Source organism: Thunnus maccoyii, chromosome 10 (assembly GCF_910596095.1).
Source record: "Thunnus maccoyii chromosome 10, fThuMac1.1, whole genome shotgun sequence".
Taxonomy (NCBI): Eukaryota; Metazoa; Chordata; class Actinopteri; order Scombriformes; family Scombridae; genus Thunnus; species Thunnus maccoyii.
This window is the reverse complement of record NC_056542.1, coordinates 2,097,677-2,117,158: the sequence shown is the minus strand read 5'-3', so window position 1 is coordinate 2,117,158 and position 19,482 is coordinate 2,097,677. Positions and strand designations below refer to the sequence as shown.

The 19,482-nt window shown below is 42.0% G+C and overlaps 1 protein-coding gene across 4 annotated transcripts in view; it reads left to right on the top strand.

Annotated features, from left to right (window-relative positions):
• Positions 1 to 19,030, top strand: part of LOC121905347 (DENN domain-containing protein 4B-like) — a 63,162-nt gene extending 44,132 nt beyond the window's left edge. For all 4 annotated transcript variants that reach the window (XM_042423542.1, XM_042423546.1, XM_042423544.1 and 1 more), the window contains 13 exons: positions 1,173 to 1,301; positions 1,898 to 2,042; positions 3,729 to 3,884; positions 6,100 to 6,337; positions 7,181 to 7,484; positions 8,152 to 8,256; positions 9,697 to 9,872; positions 11,377 to 11,533; positions 11,613 to 11,852; positions 14,183 to 14,279; positions 14,381 to 14,546; positions 15,962 to 16,020; positions 16,325 to 19,030. In XM_042423542.1, the coding sequence (XP_042279476.1) occupies positions 1,173 to 1,301; positions 1,898 to 2,042; positions 3,729 to 3,884; positions 6,100 to 6,337; positions 7,181 to 7,484; positions 8,152 to 8,256; positions 9,697 to 9,872; positions 11,377 to 11,533; positions 11,613 to 11,852; positions 14,183 to 14,279; positions 14,381 to 14,546; positions 15,962 to 16,020; positions 16,325 to 16,470 (2,118 nt within the window). In that variant the 3' untranslated portion in view covers positions 16,471 to 19,030. The remainder of the gene's footprint in view (positions 1 to 1,172; positions 1,302 to 1,897; positions 2,043 to 3,728; positions 3,885 to 6,099; positions 6,338 to 7,180; positions 7,485 to 8,151; positions 8,257 to 9,696; positions 9,873 to 11,376; positions 11,534 to 11,612; positions 11,853 to 14,182; positions 14,280 to 14,380; positions 14,547 to 15,961; positions 16,021 to 16,324) is intronic.
• Positions 19,031 to 19,482: the final 452 nt, after the last annotated feature.

Genomic DNA, 19,482 nt, shown 5'->3' with positions numbered 1-19,482 from the left:
AGAAAGAATAATACAATTAAACTCTGAGTGTCTTTTGAACCTGCAGTCAGCTGGTTACAGAGTAGACTCTGTATTCTCTCGGCAGGAACTTCTGCAGCTTTGTATTTGAACCTTGCAAGTCTTTGGAATGAGGTGCTTGTTTGTGTTTCCACTGTATTTTACAAACCAGGATGTTTCAGACGTTTAAAAACTGATGAGGCTGCAATAAACCAGTTTGTGGGTCCTTCACAGCAATAAGACTGTTCAATTCCTCCTGAATTGACTGGATAGTTTTTTGTTTATATATTTTGATGAGCTCTTGACGGGATCAATAAAGTAATATCTATCTATCTATCTATCTAACTCAGCAGTCAGACCACATTGTAGTTTTTCGGTTTGCTCCACTGCTCACATCAGAGTCCTGCATGGTCCAGTTTTGCAAAACCTGCACCAGCAAAGCTCCGTACTGGTCGACTGATGCAGCACCTGTGCTCCTGCAGCTGTCGATGTGTTTCCTTAGCGACAACATGCCGAGGTTGCAGCTATCGGAAAGCTGATACTTTTTTTAGCATTTTTTACAAGCAGGAAATCACCGACTGTTATTCTCACCGTATGTTCAACTTGGCCTTCGACGAGGTGTTTAGTATTTTTGTATTGTATTCATCAGTAGCCTACATCACTGTTTCATCAGTGACTTGGTATCACTTTACCAGATGTGAACCGAGGGGTATTTGGTGTCCTGGATATCCAAAATAAGACAATTCATGGCGATTAATTGTGCTTGATAAGATTCAGCTGGTTTATTTTCATTCCTATTTTCTTCAGTCTTATTTCGCCTTTTCAGTTATTCCTGCTCTGTTTGGCTCTGTGTTGTATCTTTTAGAAATAATCAGCTCAGCTTTTAGTCTCTCACCTGCTGACTCCAGCTCCCTCTGAACATCCTCATCTCCACAAACACTGAAGAAGTCCGGACATGTTCTCCGCTGTTGTTCTTTGGTTGTTCTGCATCATACAGATGCAGCAGTAAAACAGTCGTTACTGTTGTTGTGTGTTTGTTACGATGTGAAATTTAGTTCCAGGAACTCCAGAGACGACTGAAACATCCAACCATCTGTAGTTCAACATGATATTAGAAAATCACTGTGTGTGTGTGTGTGTGTGTGTGTGTGTGTGTGTGTGTGTGTGTGTTTCAGGTGTGTTACCGGATCCTGATGCAGCTGTGCGGTCAGTACGGTCAGCCGGTCCTCGCTGTTCGAGTCCTGCTGGAGATGAAGAAGGCAGGAATCACACCAAACACCATCACCTACGGATACTACAACAAGGTCTGAACACACAAACACACACACACACACACACACACACACACACACACACACACAAACACACACACACACACACACACACACACACACACACTAGTCACACATGGACACGCCCATCTCATTAGCATATAAGCACAAGGAAAATTATGAATGTGGTGAGGAAAATAGGACGCGTTTAAATAAAAAATATGAAGCTTGATATGACTTGTTTTTACTTATTTAACTATCAACATTATTTAATGATGTATTCGGTTCTATTTTTTCCTTTTACTCCATACTTCATTACAGTTTTATGTTTTTAAAATGTCAGTTATGTGTTTTTCTGTTTGCTTGTTTTTACTGGTGCATAAACACAAAACAAATAACGATAAAACAAAAATCACTGGATATAATAATAACAGTAATAATGATTATTATAATTACGTGTGAATGAGTGCACAGAAAGAAGAACAAGTAGGAAGATTAAGGAATTAAATTATTAAATTACAAATCCATTAAAAACACTGAAGGCAGGAACGGTGCATAAAATAATGAACGGATCGAGGTTAGATTTGTGATTTTAATCAGATGTTCTTCCTCTCTCTCTCTCTCCTCAGGCGGTGCTGGAGAGCAAATGGCCCTCCACCAATCAGGGCGGGCGTCTCCGCTGGGCCAAGCTGAGGAACGTCCTATTGGCCGTCGCCCAGTTCAGGCAGCCAATCAAACGGCGTCAGAAGAGCGGCTCTGTGGGGTCACGCGGAGGTCAGAAAATATTATTCAATAAATAATTCTGGCAGGATTGAGTTTCATTCATTTTGTTGTGGGAAATCTTCAGATGGGCCAATAAATCTTCAGGTCACCTACAACTAGAAATACACTGGAAGCTGGTAGAGTTCAATGTGAACAGGTTTACTCTGCATAAAGAGCAATACAAAGCAAACAGAGGCCTTGATCCCAGGAACATTTAATTATCTACCTCTCATAACCCCTCCTAATGTGGCGCTTATTTGCTAAACCCCACCTTGCTTGATCGTAACACTTTGGTAATAATCCAGACATGACTCATCTCAGAAAACAAAGGTGTCTCACCCCCTAAATTCCACCGGACGCGTGTGTGCCGCGTTCCGGCTCCGACACGGCTGCCGGAGCTGATCGTGGCCACTCTAGTCAATGTATCTGATTCCACCGGGCGCGTCGCAGCGTGTCTCAGAAGTGTCCCAGAAGCGGCTCTCCGCTCCGCTGCGCTAAAGATAGGTGCCTCGTCTATTTTTTTACGGAAGCCGCACAGAGCAGATCGAGCTGGACAGGAAGTCAGACACAGAAACAGCTCAATTTTCAAAATAAAACACCCCGTGCAGACTCCTGGTCATATATCAACAATAAACGCAATTAAAACAGATGAATAAAGAAACCATTTAACTACGTAGCCTAATTAACCGCAGAAGCACAAAAATCAACGAAAGCTGAGCAAGTTAACAAAATTGGGCAGTTTAGTTGCCCTGCTACTGCAGTAATTACGGTAGCCTTAAGGGACTTTATCAGCTTTGACTAGGCTGCCGTAATTACTGTAGTAGGAGTGCAACTGATGTTAAACGGCTTCATGGAAGGACAGCTTTTCACCACAATTTCACTGTTGTTTTAATAACCATTTAAATTCATATCGACTGTGACAAAACCCAGATAATATATTAGTGAATAAACTGGGGATATATTAAAAAACTCTTTAATGAATCAAATACAGAGCGACTTTAAGGGAGCAACAGTGATCAGCAGTAAGGTTCAACTATGGGCCAGTTTTCAGGCTTTTGGCTTTCATATATTTGACAGACAGTACAGTATGGAGCCGTGGATGTTGCGGTTATGTGATATACGCCTTGACCATCAGGCCACCAGGGCACCCCAAGCCTAATATTTTTTTAATATGTTGTGTTTATTTCCTTTCATTCATTCAAGAATACATTGATTTTCAGTTTTAGAGTTGTAACTGAGTGCAGATTTCATAATATATCAGTAAACGAGGTTTCGTAGACTCACAGCAGCTTCGGATACTCATTTGGCAAAAACAAGTATTAAAAAAAGAGCAAAACAGACTCACAACAATAAACAATTTATGGTTGGAGCAAAATACTGTTATTGACACAAAACAGATCAAAATTATGTTTATATACCTTTATTATTCATCTGGTAAGTTTATTTAAGATATTACAAGGTCATATTGATTGAGATTTACATGATGTCAAAGATTTAATATCATTTATAAGAGGGAAAACTTCTGCTTTTGTTATAGGACCAAATATTTTAGTCGGAGGGCCAGATTTGACCCGCGGGCCACTATTTTCCCACCACTGTCATAGAATCTGTCATGGTCACTTTATATCAGGCAGTTTAACTGGTTTTAAGTCATTCAGTGTTTTTCGGTTTCTTTTCTTTCTTTTTTTTTAATTAAAGAAGCGATGACGGACCCCGATCAGAAGCCCCGCCCCCCCTCCGCTCTGATTCGTCAGTCCAGTTGGAGCGGTCTGAGTGAAAGCTCCAGTCATGAATCTCTGACGGGCTCCCTGGTGAAGAGCAACAGTCTGAACAGCATGAAGATGGCGACCGACAGTAAGTGATATAAACTCTCAAACTTCTCCAAAAAGTCAGGAAACAGAGCAAGTCTTCAGATACAGTATCCATCAGGGGTGTGCCCGAATACAAATACGTTATTCGGCAAAGCACAAATAGTGGGGGTTTTTTTACGAATATTTGTTTCATACAAGTATTTTAAAAAATAATTTGTTGTTGGGAAGAAAAAAACAAAAAATGTCAGATACCAGCGAGCAGGTCGGTTATAGTCGCTATCTCAGTGTCTCTCCTCTGCTCCGCTGTGACGTCTATCAGCAGGTCTCAATGAGGGGAGTCACATCCACCTGCTACATGACGCACATTTATTAATTTGGACATCACTTTAATTTTCATCTTTGATTTTCTAAAATTATAAGTGCAATAAAAACAAAAACAGGATTTTTAAGCCTCTTTTCCACTTTTATTTGAATACAAATACAAATAATTTTGCTGCCTCAACAAATACAGATACAAATACAAATACTGGGCTCTCTGCACATCTCTAGTATCCATCCACCCATACATCCATACAGGACGCATTTCATCCATGTTATTGTCAAGACATACTGTATATTTAGCTATGATCCAGAATTTAACTGTAGTTACTGTAATTTCTAATGTAAAAGTCCGTATTCAAACAATGACGGGGTCTCCAATGATAGCAGCACAAACAAATAAAGGCTGGTTGTTAATAGGTTAAAAAACACAAACAGCGTCATGGAGTTACCTGCAGCTCACATGATACATTCAGAGTCATGTTATACTATATATACCGCTCATTTTCTACAAAAACAATGATTTCTGACTGATTTCTGATTAATTCCAGTCATTTCTTCTTTGCTTTACTGATCAATGTTAAGCACTTCCTGATGTTTTTATGACATTAAAAGTCTTTACAGAGGGAGAGGGAAGTCTGCAAGACTTTAAATGTGGAAATTCTGGCGTTTAGTCTCATTTGTGTTAGCTGAACATTATTCAGAGAAAAAGCCTTGACATGACTCTGGTTGTACTGATGGAGTTAATGCTGTGGAAATATGACATTACACTGAATTTATCAAGACAACATGTCAACATGGAGGAAGTTTGCTTTAACTGGAGAAATCAGAAATAAAAGGATTGTCTCTGATATAAAGCCGTCCCAAATAAAGGCCTGGTTCACTCTGCCACATTCAATATTCTGGTTATAATGTCCACACTGGCTGCGTAACATATGAAGTGAACGTGACTACAAGGTAAAGTCACAGATATTAGAGTATTTCACAGATCTTTCCTGGTTTATAAAGGTAAAGAACTGCTGTTGTGATCAACACCATAGAGTGTTAGCAGGATATAATAAGTACTAACTAAAAAAAGTGGATTTAAAACAAGTTAAAGCTAAAACATGTTATTATTCCACATTAAAATGTGTAAAAACAACTAGACCTATGTTATATATGTTGTTGAGTTGTGTACTTACATTATCCCAAATGTTTCCAACAATGTTCAAACTCAGAGAAATCTGTAATTTAATCAAAGTAACGGACCGTTTCATTTGGTCGCCTGTCGATGGCGTCATACCTCCTCTACCAAAGAGTAAACATGCACCAGATGCATACGGTGGCGCTGTGTTTGTCCGCTACAATGGCGTCTACCAAAGAGTAACTTACACACATACAAGATAATACATCGGCGTTGTGGTTGTTCCACACAAACTGTTATAAATGGACTTTTATTCAGTTTTAAGACACATTTTCATGATAAATTTAGGTGGTTTTTAACTATATCTTTTAGCCGGAAGAAGGATTTTAGTCATTGGACGTCTGGATCTTAAGTTATCAGAGAAATAAACTGGACAAACGTTAGCAGCAGCTCGGCTAACAGCCCCTCCAGGAAGTCCGGTGGTCACCGAACATCGTTGGAGAAATATTGATTTTTTAAGTGAAACAGCTTTAATTAGTATTTTAATGATTTTAATCTGCGTGTATGTTTGTTCTGGAGAGGAGGAGACCTCTGCGGGTAAAAACATCCTGAATGATGAACACTGGAGTAATCCTATCCCGGTGAAGCTGGTTATTTAAAAACGAAGACAACAACTCCCATGATCCCTTGCTACTTCACACCATCATCACACTCCATCTTTTGTTAGTGTTTTGATTGAGACCCCTAGTGGCTGAAATTACATATTGTGCGCGTAAACAAGCATCGTTTTAACCTCTCTCTCCTTTCTGTCCCACAGGGGTCAAACTCTGCAAGAAGACCATCCTCCGTAACGCCGGGACCAACGACTGCGGAGACGGCATCTCCAGTAAACCTCCTCTGGGACGCAGAGACACCTCCACCCCGCCTCCGGCGCCCTCCGGTGGCGTCCTGGTTCGGCGGAGTCAAGTCTGCCTCTCCACCTTCTACAAAGATTGCGCGGAGTCGGCCGACTCAGAGCCGGACTGCAGCTGCCAGCCTGCGGAGAGAGACGGCAGGTCAGCATGGACGCAAAACAATCAATAATCCGTTCAGTTGTTTCTTAAAACTAACTTACATTAACTTTTAATTATGTGCTGCTGGTTTTATGAGTGAATCTTTAGTTGTCTTTTGCTTTTTTTTTCTCTATTTCTAATTTTTTCGTACAGTTTTATACCAGATTTCACTGCTTTCTCATTTTTAGATATTTTAAAGGTTTCCTAACGTACTTTGGTTTTGATTTAAAAGGAGTCATATATTAAAGAAATCACCCAACAGCACACATATGGGTTTTCAAATCTCACGGACATGTATTTGCGTCAGTTGGTGTCGTCTCTGGCGAATTCGTGTCTACTCGCGTCTTTATATTGACTTTTTATGTAATCGCACGGCGTTTAAAATTCGCTTCACGTTCTGTCTGAGAACACAGTAACAAGGAGACAGTAGATATATTCATATTGGCCTCAAGATGAACTCAAGTGAACGTTGCTTGGAGCCAAAAAATGCAATGAACGTGAATGAATGAGTCTTTATATTTTTCTTTTATAACATATTTTTTGTCAAAGATGGATTTCCAAAAGCTGTATAGTTTTGGGCAGGTGCAGAATTTATGTAACAGAGCAGCTGGTTCCTGTTTACATCATAGAGCACATTTTAAAAACCACAGGAGTCGAAGTGCTTTATAGAAAAATGTAAAATACAGTTAAACAATCAAAATAAAATAAATAGATAACTGACAGAGTTAACAATCCGATCATGCTATTAAACACTAAAGGCAGGTCTTCAGCTGGGATTTAACAGTGGTGATAGATGGAGAGTATCTGTTCTATATTGTCATTCATCTTCTGCCCTTTGACCTCCAGACCCGCGGGGTCACGTGACTCGGCCAGCAGAAACAAGGTCGTAGACGAGAACTACAACAACGTCACGTCCCCGAGCCGAGGAGGCCTGGCGGGGAAACTGCAGCAGCTCCTCACCCCGACCCGACACCGAGTGTCAGTCCGACGGGCCGCCAGCGTGGACGACCGGCGGCCGGGAGGAGGAGGAGGAGGAGGAGGAGGAGGAGGGATAGGACGAAGGGTGTCGGATCAGAGGCAGTCGAGGAAAGCTCAAGTGGCTGAAACTCTGCTGAAAGCCAAGGACAGGCTGGTCAACGCTACCTCAGAGGTTTGACTCTTTAAACCGACATCTGCTTTATTTCAAGAAAAAGTCCTTCACTTATATTTGTGAGCTGCTGGCTGACTCCAGTCAGACCTCTCAGATGCTGGATTTCTAACTGCATCTACAGTAAGATTACAATTAATGCTTCATAATTATTAATAAAACAAGTATTTTTACCCTTGTGAAGAAAGTCAGATCATCTGTTTATGACTGGCACGACGGGTAAATTGTAAATTTGCTTGTACTTAAGAGGAAAGTTCACAAATTCTCCTAAATGTGCTACTTAAGGACATGAAATTACCTGAAACCCGTTGAGTTTACCTGTGATGACACCTCATATCTTCCTCTGACGTCCTTTTATAAGTTCCTCAAGTCCCACAAGAACTCTGGTGAAGCTACTTCCTGTTTTTACGGCCTTAAACTGTTTAAACACCTTGAAAACTCCCCCGAGTTCCTTTTTAAAAAAGCAGACCTTTGTTTTTTAGGGCTGTAGTCTGCTGGCCGACTGGTGGATTAGTTAGTTAGTTAGTTAGTTGGTTGAATAATCTCCGTCTTACTTTCATAAGGAATCAAAATCTAAATTGTAGAAGATAAGAATTGTTATTATTTTGTTAATTATTTTTTTCCCACCTTTTTAATGCTGACTAACCTGATCTGCCTTCTCTTCTTAAAGAGTTCGTTGTCGGTAGGAAGTGACCTCGACTTGACGGAGACGCCCAGTCCAGCGTATCCTCTGCGCAGGTCCTGGGACGCCAATCAAGAGGGGGTGGGGCTTGAGGTAAATGGTTTATGTTAATGGTGTGTTACTGTTCCCACCTCCCTTTAATCGTTAATCTGAGGCTCACTCGAGATGAACTGCGCCTCGCCCTAGGGAAGTGGACGAGATCAGTTTCCAGCAGCCCTTCAAGAATATTCAGAATATTCATCCTCTTAGATCAGATCCAGATTTAATAAAATGTTATCAGATCAATCTATTCAAGCTTGTATTCACTCACTAATAATTGTTGTTTTATTGATGTTCTTCTGTATGATAAAGCAGTTTATTAAAACGACACTAATAGGCTTTCTGTGATAATCATGACGACATTTATTTTGTTATCTATATTATATTATTATATTACTAAACATAGAAATAGAAATTTAAACTCTATAACAGACTGGTGCTACCTGCAGACCTGCAGACCTTACTGATCCGTCAGGGGACAGCCAGGTGTTTCCCATCATGCTCCGAGGCTGTGTGTGTGTGTGTCCAGGTGTTGATATCCAGCTGTGTCCTCTCTAACCCCTCCCTCCTCTCTCTCTCTCTCTCTCTCTCTCTCTCTCTGTGTCCAGGTGTTGATATCCAGCTGTGTCCTCTCTAACCCCTCTCTCTCTCTCTCTCTCTCTCTCTCTCTCTCTCTCTCTGTGTCCAGGTGTTGATATCCAGATGTGTCCTCTCTAACCCCTCCCTCCTCTATCTCTCTCTCTCTGTGTCCAGGTGTTGATATCCAGCTGTGTCCTCTCTAACCCCTCCCTCCTCTCTCTCTCTCTCTCTCTCTCTCTGTGTGTCCAGGTGTTTATATCCAGCTGTGTCCTCTCTAACCCCTCCCTCCTCTATCTCTCTCTCTCTCTCTCTCTCTGTGTCCAGGTGTTGATATCCAGCTGTGTCCTCTCTAACCCCTCCCTCCTCTCTCTCTCTCTCTCTCTCTCTCTCTGTGTGTCCAGGTGTTGATATCCAGCTGTGTCCTCTCTAACCCCTCCCTCCTCTCTCTCTCTCTCTCTCTCTCTCTCTGTGTCCAGGTGTTGATATCCAGATGTGTCCTCTCTAACCCCTCCCTCCTCTCTCTCTATCTCTCTCTCTCTCTGTGTCCAGGTGTTGATATCCAGATGTGTCCTCTCTAACCCCTCCCTCCTCTATCTCTCTCTCTCTCTGTGTGTGTGTCCAGGTGTTGATATCCAGCTGTGTCCTCTCTAACCCCTCCCTCCTCTCTCTCTCTCTCTCTCTCTCTCTGTGTGTCCAGGTGTTGATATCCAGATGTGTCCTCTCTAACCCCTCCCTCCTCTCTCTCTCTCTCTCTCTCTGTGTGTCCAGGTGTTGATATCCAGCTGTGTCCTCTCTAACCCCTCCCTCCTCTCTCTCTCTCTCTCTCTCTCTGTGTGTCCAGGTGTTGATATCCAGCTGTGTCCTCTCTAACCCCTCTCTCTCTCTCTCTCTCTCTCTCTCTCTCTCTCTCTCCAGGTGTTGATGTCCAGCTGCTCTCTGTGTCGCAGCTGTAACTCGTTGGTTTATGACGAGGAGATCATGGCCGGCTGGACGTCGGACGACTCCAACCTGAACTCGTCCTGTCCGTTCTGCTGCGCCTCCTTCGTCCCGTTCCTCAACGCTGAGATCTGTGACCTCGGACCCGTCAGCAGGTAAACCAGTTCTGTCACAAGATGCTCTGATGAAGAGTTGGGGCTGTTTATCAAACCTTTGTTAACACTGAAAAGAAAAGAAGGTTCGGCAGCTTCAGTCAGAAAAAGAATCCATCCGTACCCGACGACGTGAACATTTGTAGATTTGCTTTAAGAAGTGGACACAATAAAGAGTGGCAACAATAAGTCAAATAATTGATTAGTTGATCAACAGAAAATTAATCAGCATTTGCCGCTTTTTCTTGTCTTACGTTATAGTAAATTTTAGGATATTGAAATGTTCCTCAGACAAAACGAGACATCTGATGATGTCACTTCGTGCTCTTGTGATGGAAGATTTAAACTGTTATCGAAAGTTTTTTTTTTAGGCCAAATTATAATCAGCAGATTAATTGATGATGATGATAATCGTTTGTTGCAGCTCTAATAGAATTTTCTCTTTTCTCTTTTTTAAAATTTCTTATATATAAATATATCATCTTATAACTGCCGTTATAAATCAAAAAAAAAAATTTCCAAACAGAGTGGTACATCCTGTCAGCCGAGGTGTTTCCTATCTGTGCAGCCAAACACAGCAGCTCCCCTGCAGACTGTTTCTCCCTGACGGTCCCGGTGTTTCCTCCGCAGGCTGCACTTCACTCAGCTGCTTCTTCCCACTGTAACCTGAATAACAAACCCGGGGCTCAGTGCTCCGGTTGGATCCACAGGGAGAGCCGGGGCTAACGTTAGCTGGGAGGCTAGCGGAACGTTAGCAGCAGCATGACCGGAGGGAAGCACAGCCAGCTAGCCTCCGCTAGCAGCAGCAGGTCTGACGGGCAGCTGAGTGAAGTGCAGCCTGTGGAGGAAACACCAGGACCGTCAGGGTGAAACAGTCCGTGGAGGGAAGCACAGTCAAGTGGCGGAGGAGAAGGCGACAAATCGGCCTCTCATAATCAGCAGAAAATATTTAATTTTAGAGCTATTATCGGCCGATACTGATGACGTGCAGATAATATTGTGCATCCCTAATTTTTACCCTATAAAAAATGTTTGATAAAAATTTCAAACTACTATTTCAGACAACAAACAATAAACCTTTAATCTCAGTAAATAATGTTTTATTTCCATCTTTTATTGCGAGATCTTTGACTGATGATCAGTTCTAGTGTCTTTTTATGAGATTTATACAATTTTTTTTTTCCCGGACCTGCAGTGGAGGTTTATGACTTGTGCTGCCCTGAGGAGCGTCTGCAGGCAGCATACAACGACCTCTACAAGGAGGAGAGACAGTGTGTGTGTTGCCTGAGAGGTGAAAAGGGTTTAGAAAGTATTCAAATCACTCGCTGCTGCTCTACAGTTTAATTGCAGTGAGCTCACAGTAATAACTGCAGGTTGGACGCTGTTTCAGAGAGATTTTAGTAAAATAAATCTAACTGGAATTATTCCCCTGAGTGTTTGGTGTCGGTATAAAACTCGAGGTCTCAGCTGGCCTTCCTCCATGTGAACTCTTCCTCTTCGTCCTCAGTGCAGAGCGCAGCAACTGGAACCTGGAGGATGAGGTGGAGAGCGCTGTGAGGCCACCCAGTGGTCACGAGGCCTCCCTGCGACACCAGTGCAACGGGCTGAGTGAAGACTCCAGTTCTGAGACCAGCAGCTACTCAGAGAACAGCAGAACCACCACGGTAACCAGCACTCGTTTATTCTTTTCTGCCTCTTAGATGTTTTGTGTCTCACTGACAAGTTTCTTTCTCCCCCCTTCAGGGTTCGTCAGTGGGCGGGGCTCCCCAGGTGGCGGTGGCCTACCTGAGCCCTCTGGTTCTGCGGAAGGAGCTGGAGAGTCTGCTAGAGAACGAGGGCGAGGCGGTGCTGGCTCAGCCTCAGTTCCTGGACAACCACTCCATCATCTTCTGGAACCTGGTCTGGTACTTCCAGCGCCTCGGCCTGCCCAGCAACCTGCTGCAGCTGGTCAGGGCGTCGCCACTGGTCAGCCAGTTGACGCAGGTAACGCCCAGTCTGATGCTGTCACACTCTGACAGGTTATAGAGCTGAATACCCGAACTTTATGTCTTATTGTTGTTGTGAAAACAAACCAGATAAATGTTCATTAAACACACAATATGTAATTTCAGCCGCTAGGCTTCTCAATCAAAACAGTGTGAAGTAGCAAGGGATCATGGGAGTTGTTGTCTTCGTCGTTAAATAACCAGCTTCACCGGGATAGGATTACTCCAGTGTTCATCGTTCAGGATGTTTTTACCCGCAGAGGTCTCCTCCTCTCCAGAAACAAACGTACATGCAGATTAAAATCATTAAAAATACTAATTAAAGCTGCTTCACCTAAAAAATCAATATTTCTCCGACGATGTTTGGTGACCACCGGACTTCCTGGAGGGGCTGTTAGCCGAGCTGCTGCTAACGTTTGTCCAGTTTATTTCTCTGATAACTTAAGATCCAGACGTCCGATGACTAAAATCCTTCTTCCGGCTAAAAGATATAGTTAAAAACCACCTAAATTTATAATGAAAATGTGTCTTAAAACTGAATAAAAGTCCATTTATAACAGTTTGTGTGGAACAACCACAACGCTGATGTATTATCTTGTATGTGTGTAAGTTACTCTTTGGTAGACGCCATTGTAGTGGACAAACACAGCGCCGCCGTATGCATCTTGTGCGTGTTTACTCTTTGGTAGAGGAGGTATGACGCCATCGACAGGCGACCAAATGAAACGGTCCGTTACTTTGATTAAATTACAGATTTCTCTGAGTTTGAACATTGTTGGAAACATTTGGGATAATGTAAGTACACAACTCAACAACATATATAACACAGGTCTAGTTGTTTTTAGACATTTTAATGTGGAATTATTACATATTATAGCTTTAAGAATCAAGTTTTCCAAAATTAGAAGTAAATTTTATTTTCAGTATTTTTGATTTTGTCCAAATGTTTTTGTTATAATAATAATTCCTTTTTTGTCTGTCATATACAGGACAAACTGAAAAGTTTGCACTCTTACTTACTGTATGTAGAAATATTATTTGATGTACAGATGTGTCGAGACGAACCCTTCTTCAGTGTGTTTGCTATTCCTTATAGCCAGATGTGTTAAGCCAGATGTATCTAAATCAGCCAATGTTGTCGTCATTCAATGTTTTTTTTTTGTTAGTTTTAGTCAATAAAAAGACATTTTAGTCTTATTTTAGTATCACTTCATTTTCTTGTCTTCTAAGCGTTTTGGGGCGGCTTTAGCTGCAGCAGTAGAGCAGGTTGTCATCCAATCAGAAAGTAGGCGGTTTGATCCCCGACTCCTCGTGTCCACATGTTGAACCCTCATATATCTCCTGATGTCTGTGTTGGTAGAGATTGTGAATGTGAATGAGCAGCAGAAACAGTGTGAAGCACTTTGGATAAAAGCACTATATAAATGCAGCCCTTTACTATTTTTCCAGCTGTCTCCATCTTTGTTGTGTCCAGTTACCGTGGTTACAGGTTAGTGTGAGGCTGCATTCACACCAAATCAGGCGGTGCGGCGTTCAGCTGCAGGGTCAAGCGGAGGTGTGGGGGGGGGGTGTGGGTGTGTTTATTTGTGCTCTAGGACGTAACTGCTGTGAAACAGCAGAAAATACATCAGAAATAACATTTTATTGATCTGATTCACAGGCTTCCTCGCTACCAGCGCTCCCTCTCTTCATTCACTCTCTAGCTCGCTCAACCACAGCTGCTCTCTCTCCCTTTTTCTCTTGTCTTTTTTAAAATGAGTCGCAAAGCTGACAGCAAAGTCTAACTTTACTAACGTTATCAAGCGAAGAGAAAGGTCCTCCCCTCGTCCAAGTAACGTCTTTGTCCTCCCTCATGGCAGAGTTCACAACTCTGATCAGTCTGATCTCCCGCTGTGATTGGCCAACGCAGCCTTCAGCCACAACAACATCAGGTTGCGTTTCTCCATAAGTTGACTCTGGCTCAACTCTCCGGCCGCAGTCCGGTGCAGCGCCACAGCGGCCAAAACAACCGCAGCTGAGTCGCACTACCCCCATTCAAACGAACGGGACGACTGGTGTTTTCGCCGCACAGATGATTTGGTGTGAATGCAGCTTGACTGTGCTCTGCGGTATTGCAGCAAAAAAAATCCCCTGAAGCCCAAAAAGCATTTTCCCCCCAGACAGCAGGGAGGTCAGGTAATCTTTGTATTATGAATATTTAATTCACGAAGGCTTTACATGAAGAAAAAGGTCGTCAACCAAGTTTTTTTCATCACGGTTTTGGAAGTTAATGCTGATCCACAGACCTTTTCTCTTCCCCTCTCCTGATGTTTGCTGTGTGTCTCCCAGTCGGAGAACTCTGCAGTGAGGGTGAGGCTCCTCTGGGACACTCTGACCCCTGATACAGACCAGTGGCCCCCCCTCTACATCCTCTGGAGGATCCACAGTAAGACACACACACACACACACACAGACTTCTTACCTTCCTACCTGCCTACAACAATCACTATAAAAGCTCCTGCTGCTCCTCCCTTCTCTCTCCACCAGGCGGCGTCCCGATGCGAAGCTACAGCTGGCGGAGACACAACCACCCATTCACCCTGGCCTTCCTGGAGGAGGTGCTGCGGTGGGTCGGCATGAACGAGGTGCACAAAGCCGTCACCCTCTTCATCGACACGCTGGGCAAACAGCCGGAATCACCTAGGATACAGAGGTAAGGAGGAGGCGGTTTATTAAAGGTTCACGTGCCATTTTTGGCAGAATAAATTAATTACCCCGGGATTCCACCGGCCGCGTGTGCGCCGCATTCCGGCTCTGACGCGGTTTTGCTCCGTCCTCTGCACGGCGCCCTATTCCACTGGGAGCATATCAGAAGCGGAGCGTCTTCACTGCAGGGAAGCCTTCCGCTGTTTAAAGTCAGCTGCACTCCTACTACAGTAATTACAGCAGCCCAGTCAAAGCCGATAAAGTGCCTTAAGGCTACCGTAATTACTGCAGTAGCAGGGCAACTAAACTGCCCAATTTTGTTAACTTGCTCAGCTTTCGTTGATTTTTGTGCTTCTGCTGTGGTTAATTAGGCTACGTAGTTAAATGTTTTCTTTATTCATCTGTTTTAATTGCGTTTATTGTTGATATTCGACCAGGAGTCTGCACGGGTGTGTTTTATTTTGAAAATTGACCGGATGCTCAATGCTGTTTCCATGTCTGACTTCCTGCCCAGCTCGATCTGCTCTGTGCTGCTTGACGCGGCTTCTGTAAAAAATAGACGAGGCGTCTATCTTTAGCGCAGCGGAGCAGAGAGCCGCTTCTGGGACGCTTCTGAAACGCACCGCGGTGCGCCCGGTGGAATTTAGGAGTTATCACTCTGCAGGATTTTAGAAAGTAAAATGTGAATCCTTCAATCCTTAAAAAACCTCTGAAGTTCATGTTCATTTTGATTAATTTTCGTTAAACGTGTTTTAAACTGTCCTTTTTCAGCACAAACTCAAAAAGTAAAACTTCATATTTATAAAAATAATGATAATCATTCCAAATATTATCACTGAACAGTTCACGGTCACAAGAGTGTTATTAAGTGTTATTTCCTACATTTCCAATTTATTTATATGTTGTGACTTTAAATCATTTTAAATTCTCTCAACATGTGAATGTGTCCCTTCTCCAAGTTTAACTCATGATTTTGTTAATTTAACAAAGTATAAAGCTGCCAAGAACCCAGATTACGAGAAAAATGACACAGGTGTCCATAAAAATATACAAATCTTCAGCGATAATCACTGAGAATTATTATTATTGAACAGTTCAAGGTTGTAAAAATAGTGTTTGACTATTCACACACACAAATACAGCAGAGAAACGTTAAGAAACGTAAATAATTTTATCCCCACTGAATTTAATTAAATTAATAACAGAAATGTTTTATGACATAAATGAAATTCTGCGGTTTTCTCAGTTTGTCTCTGTCATGATATATAAATAAAGTTATGTCATATAAATAAAACACTGAGTGTATTCACTGTTGAATAGACTCCAGAGAGTTAAAGAACTTAAGTTCGGAAACATATTTTTATCTGTTTACTGTTTGTTTGTGAGTCAAAGTGAATCTTTTGTTGTGTTTGTGTTTGACAGGAGTTTGTACAGAGAGTTCCTCTTCCTCACTCTGGCAGCTATGGGCAAAGACCACGTCGGTAAGACTCGACTCAGTCTGAGGATACAACAGATTTATGATGAACAATTAGCCAGAATTATCCTTTAAAGTTGAACTCTGCCTACTTTACATATGAAGAAAAGCAGCAAATTCTTAAATTTTAAGTACCTGGATCCATCAAATGTTTGGCATTTTAACTTGAAATGGATTATCAAAGTAGTTGTCAGTCAGCTAATCAATTAATCGTTGCAGCTTTAATTGAAATACCTGCAATCAGTCAGGCTTCAGTGTAGACGTTGATATTAAATTAATCTTTGTTTTCATTCGTTTCTGTCTCCTGGCAGCTGCGTTCGATAAGAAGTACAAGGCGGCGTACTCTCGGCTCGGCGGTACGATGGGTCGCGAGGAGCTCCGTAAGAAGCGAGCTCAGCCTCCCAGCCCCAAAGCCGTCGACTGCAGACGCAGCTTCCACCCGCCCCTCGAATGCTGATCATCCCAGGAACAAACTTAACAAACTCCATATCCTGATGACATTCATCCCGTTCGGGGGGGTAAAAAAAAAAGAGGAAAACAGCGAAATCGCTGCTGCCTTCACCTGCTTGTTTTCTTCACCTCTCTGCTGCCTCCTGGTGGATGTCGGAGCGACGCCGCGCTCCTTCCTGTCCTCTGTACCTCCGTTTGCCTCGTCGGTGTGAATCCAGCAGCTCTTTGTCTCCATTCAAGATAACGAAAGTCGGTCCAACGACGGCGGCGACCGAACCGAGATCTATGCATCATCAGTCTGTGGCGTGGAGTCGTGCGTCCGCATCGTCGTCTGAAGGCGGGAGAACGGGTTCGTGCATGTCCAGAGGGATCAGCTGTGTCGTTGTGAACTTTTTTTTTTGTTTTTCCCCTGTTTTTTAAAAAAAAAATACACAACCAGATGATGAAAGTGAAGTTCCTGCAGGAGCCCCGTCTGTCAGCAGGATGTCAGATTCACCCCTCAGCAGTGCGATCAAAGGAGGACGTTGGCGTGAAAAAACCAACGTCCACGAAACACATCAGACTTTGAGAAGACTTCAAAAAAACCCCAGAAACTTCTGATCTGATTTGTCTGTGTGTGTTTGACTAGTTGTAAGCATGATGAAGGCAGTGAGGTTTTTTTTTAAAAAGGGAATAAGGTCATTAAAAAGGGGGTGCAGATGTTAAATGTTACGGGACGTCTTCTGGAAGGGCGACAGTTCTCTTGTTGTTAAATGTGAAGCTGTTTTTTAGTGTTTAGTTATCTTATCACCCACCATCATTGAGGCGGTGGTGAGGTTTCCACTGGTTTTTCCCCTTTTTAAGGATTCGAGGAAACATCTAAAACAAGAAGCTGAGACTTTCACACTTATTTCTTGGGAATCTTCCAGAAGGCCGGTACTGAAAGGACACATCCACTGTCAAACACCCAAAGCTCCCTGAAAGCTCTGGTCATCTTCTGGAAATCACTGAAACCAACCAAACACACACACACTCCCTCCGCTTCCTGTCACCTCTGTCTGTTGGGTTTCAGAGCTCCTGTTGTTAAATGTGAAGCTACTGAGGAGTTCCCTGAGACGTCTCGTTGGTGGACAAAGACTGTCAGACAGTTTTAACTCTTTTAACTCTCCACTAACGTTTTGGACATTGGAGCGTAACTAAACAAGAAGCTCTGAAAGGCTCTTGGTAGTAATCCCCCCCCCCCCGCCTCTTTTTGTCTTGTGAGCCCCTAAAATGAAGCAGTGTCTCCTCTAGCAGTTACTTAGCAGATCCAATGAAGAGTGATTTATTTGTTTTGCCCTGAAAACATCTTGGATTGTTTGGTTTTTGCAGAGTTGTTAGAAGCTAGAGAAGCTACATCTGTCCCATCTCGGTTCCAGATTTGTGCATCGCTCGTCAAAAACATCTTCTTCGACACAGATCACCCGGACAGGTGTGGCTGAGATGTTTGCAGAAATAACAACTCTTAAATTAACGCATTTCTTCCACTGACATGAGAAATAAGAAGCTAACTGCCACAGCTTCTGTGTTTACTGAAAATTACACTGACAGGACGGACATGTTAGTCGCCGCTGATTTGGTTTAAAGCGAAATAACCCCAAAATCAGTCCAGTATTTCTGATCACTGGCGTTGGACATGAGAGAAAACTGAAATTTCGCTGCAAAAATTCTGTTTGTTTTCTGAAGTCTTTGCTTTTTTTTTCATGTGAAATTGTTTTAGTTTGTAAGATATAAATCTGCAGGCTTCTAAAAAATTACTCAAACTAAACAAGAACATCTGGAGGCGGCAGTCACACGATGCTACTTTTAAAGAGTTAAAACATTTAATTTTTCCCTCCAATTTCTCACCTTTGACCAGACGGCCTGGTTGGAAAAAGGAGGATGTTGACTCTGATTTGGGTCGAAACATCGGAGGGAAAATGTTCAAACAGGGAAGCCGGTGCCTTTAACTCTGAAATAACAGACAGACGGAGTCTTAAATATCCTGCATCAGACTCTCTTACAGGCTTGTAGCAGCTGGTGACGTAATAACTTCAGATTAATGTAATAACTCATCAAAGTGGCATCACATTATTGCATCAACTGGTGATTATAACCTTAAATAATGTAAAAACAAATCTATATTATAGTAAAGTGTAGTTAAGGTTATTTATGGCTCAATAAAACCCAGACAGTTTGTGTAATAATGTGATTCTGCAAAGTGACCAGATTTATGGCTTCATTCAGTTTGAAGTTAGTTTTTTTCCTCTCATGTTGATTTAAAGGGACTCAGTGTGTTTGTGAAAATGTCGCAACTTCAGGGAGAAAAAAAGGAAATTATTAAAATTATTAAAGGACAGCTGGTATATGTAGACGTCACTTTCAGATCAAAGCGTCTGGTTTGGGATGAAAGATGTAAAAAAAACCAAATTAAGAATTAAACGATATTAAAGGCCTTATCATAATTATGAGTTGAAATTTCATAATTACAGCAAAATGATATCATAATACCAGGTGAAGATTTTACAAGAAAACATCTGATAATTCCCAGAAAGTATCTCATAATTATGAAAAAGCAATCTCACAAATATGAAAGGTCTCACAATTGTGATAAAATGATAAATTTCATAATTACAAGAAAAGATCTTATAATTAGGAGAGAAGTTTACCGTAATTACAGTAAAAAATCTCATAATTAATAATTAAACAAATCATAATTTGTCTCATAATTACATGATAGTTTTCTCACAATTATTCACTTCATGAATATTAAGAACATCCTATGATAGATATTATTTTGGTTTTTACTACAATTAATCCTAAACTTCAGCTTTTACGCAAAAAGATTTTTGCATAATTTGATATTCTGACGCCGTGTGATACGATTCCTCTCAGAAATAATCTATGATCAGTGTATCAGAACATAGAATTTATAATAATATCTGCCAAAATTTGGTGAAACCATTTATACTAAAGTTTGCTGATATAATGATACAAATGTCAATATTAATACAGTTAATTA